The 6,605-nt window shown below is 44.1% G+C and overlaps 1 protein-coding gene across 1 annotated transcript; it reads left to right on the forward strand.

Annotated features, from left to right (window-relative positions):
• LOC134215021 (uncharacterized) lies at positions 1 to 1,722 on the forward strand. Its single transcript, XM_062694286.1, has 3 exons — positions 1 to 175; positions 238 to 547; positions 647 to 1,722. Exons 1-3 carry the CDS (start codon positions 115 to 117, stop codon positions 1,065 to 1,067), a joined length of 792 nt encoding a protein of 263 aa, XP_062550270.1. The 5' UTR covers positions 1 to 114; the 3' UTR covers positions 1,068 to 1,722.
• The last annotated feature ends 4,883 nt before the right edge of the window (positions 1,723 to 6,605 follow it).

Below are 6,605 nucleotides of genomic sequence, written 5' to 3' on the forward strand. Positions count from 1 at the left end.
TTTCTCATCGTAAACAAAGTCGAACGAAACTTGTTTGGAATCTCCTCAGGTTTGGATATACTAAAAATCCCAAATTCTCGTGACGTAAATTTCAACCGTTATTTCAATAAAAATATGGTGAAATGTCTGCTCTATTACATAAGTTTGACCGTGATTATTGCAGTTGCGGAAAAAGGTATGAACGTTAATTTATATCTAAATCGGAGTCAATGAAAACATTTAAACATGTTTTGTCAGACGAATGGAAAGGAGAATGGTTTCCCAGTGTTCCGGAATCGAAGGCAATCCCACAAGACGAGCACGGACGGATCCTGATGGGCCTAGATAATCCAAATTGTGACGATGCTCATAAGAACCTGACGATTGATTTCGATCCGTACGACGTTCGTCATTCCACTGTGTTTATGTGTTTGGATAACAGGCATGACTATAGCGGCGATTACAATATGGAACCGCTGATAACGTTGTACGATATTCCGGATGCGTACGTAGCTATTCACAAGTGTATGAACACCAGTATTGACTATGAAGAACGGATTCCAACTTTGTAAGTCCGGGTGAATTACGATTATGGATTACTCAAGTCTTATCCTATGGCTATGATTTAGTACCAGATATAGAAATATCTTTTTATTTTTAATTCCAGTGGTACACATCGCCCGCTTTGGCCAAGGTACGGAGAATATGAATACGTCCCTACGCAACGCTGGCTTCATAACGCGGAGCATGGTGCCGTCGTCGCTCTCTACCATCCATGCGCAAACAAGGATCAAGTTGAGCAACTGAGAAACATCGTCAAGAGATGCCTTTATAGACACATAATCACTCCGTCGATACTGCCATCCAAGGATCGTCCGTTCGCGCTTGTAGCGTGGGGAGCATTACTGGAGTTCTCGGTTCTACAACAAGAAGTTGTGGAAGAATTCATTCGAGAGCATGCCTTGAGGGGTCCAGAACAAACGTCTCGCGACGGCCAATATGACCACTTGCTGCTAGTACCAGCAACGGTTGTTTCCACAATTGATGATGAACAACTCTGTCCGAAGCAGCACAGAAGGAGGGATTGAGGCAAATACGCTAGGCAGGTAAGCTCTATTGGCGTTATGCGATTTAATACACCCATACTTTGCCATTCAATGTAAACAGTGATACCCTAGAATCTTTTGAAGAGCATTTTATAATGTAGTATAGTTACAAGCAACGGAAATAGCCCCGGAGACGGTTTATAGATAGCTGATTTTTATGGAAAAGTTATTCCCCACCATGGACTTTTCAATTCCAGTACTAATATCTGTATACAAATTTTTGATATAAATATATGAATATGCTTTTATGTGAATGATCAATTTACTTAGACATAAGACGAGTTAATCCCATTCCATTTAAATCCACCAATTGATTTTAACTTTACATATGCGACCTCTGCAGTAACATCGTCTTCAGTGTCTTGTTCTTGACGTAGTTGAGAAACTAAAGGTGACCTGCTGAAATGAAAATACACATTTGTAAAGTAACAATCAGATGATGGAGTTAAATAGGACAGTGCTAACTCGTCCTATTATAATTAAAGGCATTGCACTGGATGCTTTAAATAATTTTCTATTTAAAATGAACAATTGTTAGAATATTTGCCACAATTATTTTTTACATTCAAATCATGGAAACAAAAAAACTTGGTACTACCACTACGAATATACAAAAATAAAATCTATATAAACAATACTCAAGGTCATTTTAATCAAGTAGAGAAAAAGAAAATTACATTTACTTACATAGAGCTAATTTCCCGCCTTCCAGACTATATTATTGTCAGTTTCGCTGGTAACAAAACGCGCCGATCACTTTTTAAGCACCTTTAAAATCGTCGCCAATATCATTATTTTCAATCTGTGGTAGTTCAAAGCCAAATCATGAAAATATATGCATGAAAAATAGTACTAAATTTCTGGAAATAATGTGATTATTGAAATCAAACAATTTTGTTCACAGTTGATCTGACAGATCTTATGGCCATTTTTGCTGGCGACGATTTGCTTTGCGACGATTTCAAATCGTCGCAAAGCAAATCGTCGCCAGCAAAAATGGCCATAAGATCTGTCAGATCAACTGTGAACAAAATTGTTTGATTTCAATATTGCTTTTCTCACTGAAGAATAGACTACCGTGCGAATTTGTTGAAGCACCAAAACAAATGCTCACACGTCCAATTGTATAGAAATTAGCGAAAGCACAATCCAAAACATCATTCTTGCACCTTTTTTCACATCCCAAAAAGTTCTTTCTTGCAGTGGAGACGTCATCCATATATGGAGAAACTGGTGGGAACTATAGATAGTGGAATATATAGATGAGCGAAGATAAATCCTCTGTCTCCAAACGAACTGTCAAACGTGTCTCCAAACGAGCATGACGTCACGATTTCAATGGAAACGTTAAGGGCTGTGACGTCATATGCGCGTGTGCACGGGCAAAAAAATCGACTCAGCCATGCTTTCGCTCATCTATAGATTCTACTATCTATAGTGGGAACATATTTTGGTGGGACAATATTTTTTGCATGGGAGTCGAACACGGCGCAAAATTCGCAATAATCACATTATTTCCAGAAATTTAGTACTATTTTTCATGCATATTTTCATAATTTGGCTTTGAACTACCACAGATTGAAAATAATGATATTGGCGACGATTTTAAAGGTGCTTAAAAAATGATCGGCGCGTTTTGTTACCAGCGAAACTGACAATATGAGTTAGATCTCTTGATTTGACATTATTTCAAGACAAAATTTTCAAAACGACTTATCTGCTTTTGTAAACAAAGATTCGAACGTCGATTTGACGAATCTGATAGCACTCCCACGCAAACCAACACTATCAATAGGTAGGTGAAGGTTTCGGCTACCTGTCAATGACGTTAGTTTGAGTCGAAGTGCTATCAGATTCGTCAAATCGACGTTTTAATCTTTGTTTACAAAAGCAGATAAGTCGTTTTGAAAATTTTGTCTTGATTTGCATATTACGATAGATACCTTGACCACCCTTGACGTGATGTGTTACGGGGTAAGATCTACCATGTTCACATATCCAGCTATAGCCAAATCATGACCATGAATACCCTCCTCAATATTTTTTCTTCTTTATTTTTGTTGTTGCCTGTTTTCCCGCTTGCCGGGCAGTGACAACTATATTGCCACCAATGTTGTCCCGCTTGACGGGCAGTGGCAACTACATATTTTTTTTTTTTTTTTTTTTTTTTTTTTTTTAACGAAGGTAATGGAAATCTGCAAACAGACACCTGGGGAGGCGAACCCAGGTAGTGTGGGGATGGGATCACCACTCCCGACCCACTAAAACCAACTCCTTCCTCTCCAGTCATTCCCCGGCCCGCAATTAAGCAATACTTCGGGGGATGACTATTGGGCATTGCGCCCCCTCCATGACGTACACAAGTGCACGTATGCGCCTCAACTCTTCGACACTCCCCATGCAACACATTTGCACAAGACACACTGGCACCACATGTGCCCCAAAACTCACCTGCCTATGCCGCTTGAATGACTGCAAGGACCAATTTATAAGTACCCTGCAGGGGGTACCCCATGCCGCCATCTCACAACATAGACAGTCCTCACTCAGTGTGGTGTTCACCCTGTCCTGCAACAGGGTGGCACCACTTGTCTACCAAGCCGGAGGCGACCCTAGGTTGGTGGCTCCTATGCCGCTCCTACCTCAGCTACGAGGCAGACCCTTTCATGTCTCCTATTTCTGAGGTGCCGCAGAGGCATCAACCCCCCGACACTCCTGCCAGTCATAGCGAGACTTTCGTGTCCCCTACTTCTGAGGTGCCGCAGAGGTATCTGCCCCCCGACACTCCTGCCAGGCCTACCGAGACTTCACTCATTCGTCCCTGACAGCCGGATCACACTACTGCCTAAGCAGCCACTCTGACCATACGTACCATGCGAGTCTGACTTGTGTGCCCGCTCATACATTCAGTCCCGATCGCTTGCACCACTTGTGCACCACTCTCTTTGACATTCAGTCACTCACTCAGTGGGGGTTGTAATACCCCCATCTCCCATTTTTATCCACTCTGTGCACCTCCTGTGCATCGTTTGGGCGTGGAACACCCGGCACGTCAGACGTGCCTAACACTCACCTACCCAGGCTTTGACACTGCCAATAGGTCCCCATTAGGTACTATGCCGGTAGCACCCACCCATTGACGTTTCGAAGCCCAGGTAGTCCTCAGCCAATGTGGTGGTCACCCCATCCTGGAACGGGGTCGCACCACTACCTTACATGTCTCCGATTTCTGAGGTGCCGCAGAAGCATCAACCCCCCGACACTCCTGCCAGACGCAGCGAGACTTTCGTGTCCCCTACTTCTGAGGTGCCGCAGAGGTATCTGCCCCCGACACTCCTGCCAGGCCTCACCAGACTTCAGTCATTCTAACACTACCGACCATGCGTACCATGCAGAGACTTACTTGTGTGCTCACCCATACACTCGGTCCCTCATTCTGTGGGGTATTACGAGTAATACCCCAACTCCTGTTCGCTTGCACCACATGTGCACCACTTGGGGGTGTGAGGGTACCACCCACTGCCACCCGCTTGCCGCCGAAACAGCCCTCACTCTGTGGAACCTCCACAGGCTCCGTTAACGACCTGGCTAATTGTTTCACCTCCAGGCCATTCATCCCTTCGGCACGGGTCGCCTGACACCTTGGGATTCGGGGTTAGGGGCTTGTATGCTTTAAGCGGCACACGGTCGCTTGATAAGGTTTGCTTGCGGATATGTGGTTTTTGGGAGGAATTAACAGCGCCCTCTGTTAACCCCACCACCTCCTAGGCAGAACCCCCTGACTCACAGACGGCTGGGGAGGGGTCGTCAAGCCCTTGGACATGGTCCCTGCTGCCCGCAGTGGCAACTACATATATTGGCACCAATTTTCCAATGTTACTGAACTGTTTAATGTATAACAAACATGCATTTGAGTTTAATATCCTTTTTAACATTGTGTCCTATTGTTGTTTTTGTTAATTTATTGTTTAGATTCATCTGCCTTATAAATGGTTAAGGAGACGACGATACAAGGTTAGGAATGCTCTTTGGAGAAGGGGGAGGATGTAGCCTTTAGACATAATTTAAATTCTCTATTATTTAGTTCATCCGAAGTTCTTTGAAATTGTACAATTTCCCCAATTCCTCAAAAATATCGGCAAAAATGGCGGCTCTGTCCCAGTGTGGGGATGTAATGCCAATAAGAAGAAGAAGAAGAATCGGAATCATGGTTTGCCCAGTAAAAAGCAATGATTAATGTGTTTTCTCACATTAGCCGAGAGCTTCTTATTTGAAACCTTCTATAGCAGACATATTGTCACTATGAATGGGGTTCCAATTAATTGGTCTAGCGAAGCTAAATATTTAGGACTTCTGCTAGATCAAAAATTAACTTTTAAAAATCACATTGAAGGCATTCAAGCCAAATGTTTATTATTATTTATCATTAGACTAAAACCGGAGTGGCCTGTGCTGCACATAAAAGACTTCTCCATTCAGCTCGGTCCATGGCTGCACTTCGCCAACCACGCAGTCTGCGGAGGGTCCGCAAGTCGTCCTCCACCTGATCGATCCACCTTGCCCGCTGTGCACCTCGCCTTCTTGTTCCCGTCGGATGGTTGTCGAGAACCATTTTCACCGGATTACTGTCCGACATTCTGGCTACGTGCCCGGCCCACCGCAGTCTTCCGATTTTCGCGGTGTGAACTCCCCCTCCGGTGTGTGTCTCCCAGCAGCTCATGCAACTCGTGGTTCATTCGCCTCCTCCACGTACCGTCCGCCATCTGCACCCCACCATAGATGGTACGCAACACTTTCCTTTCGAAAACTCCAAGTGCGCGTTGGTCCTCCACGAGCATCGTCCAGGTCTCGTGTCCGTAGAGAACTACCGGTCTTATAAGCGTTTTGTAGATAGCCAGTTTGGTACGGCGGCGAACTCTATTCGATCGGAGCGTCTTACGAAGTCCAAAGTACGTACGATTTCCAGCCACTATGCGTCTCCGAATTTCTCTGCTGGTATCGTTATCGGCGGTCACCAGCAGGCATTGAAAAAAATCAGATCATGAGTTAAAATCAGCTAAATTCATGCCAACTTGATGTTCTCCTGTGGTCTAATCGCTGATGCTTTCTAGATCGTTGAAATTTGGCGCTCGTTGATTCAATGTTTAAAGATCTTCATCGCTCACCAATGGGAGACAACTGAGCGAGGCAAATCACTTGGTAACCTAACAATGAGTGTTGTTACCACACGCTGTTAGAAAAATCTTTTCAGACATTAGGAAAATTAAGTCCGCTATGAGAATGGAACTCGGATACACTGCATGGGAGGCTTCGGTACTTTCTCTCCTCCATCCCAGCAACTTGAAAGCAGAGTGCATATAGCAGAACACCTGATGTGTTTTGGTTTTATTCTAGTAGAGCAAGCGTAATACAAATGCTCCAGTCGTAGCTTCCCTGGATACCATACCAAGTTTGGCTTGGCGAACCCTGTTGCTCGTTGTTTACGCAGCAACGATCGCTCATAATCGTTGTTTGGTATCC

This window comes from Armigeres subalbatus, chromosome 2 (genome assembly GCF_024139115.2).
Source record: "Armigeres subalbatus isolate Guangzhou_Male chromosome 2, GZ_Asu_2, whole genome shotgun sequence".
Classification (NCBI taxonomy): Eukaryota; Metazoa; Arthropoda; class Insecta; order Diptera; family Culicidae; genus Armigeres; species Armigeres subalbatus.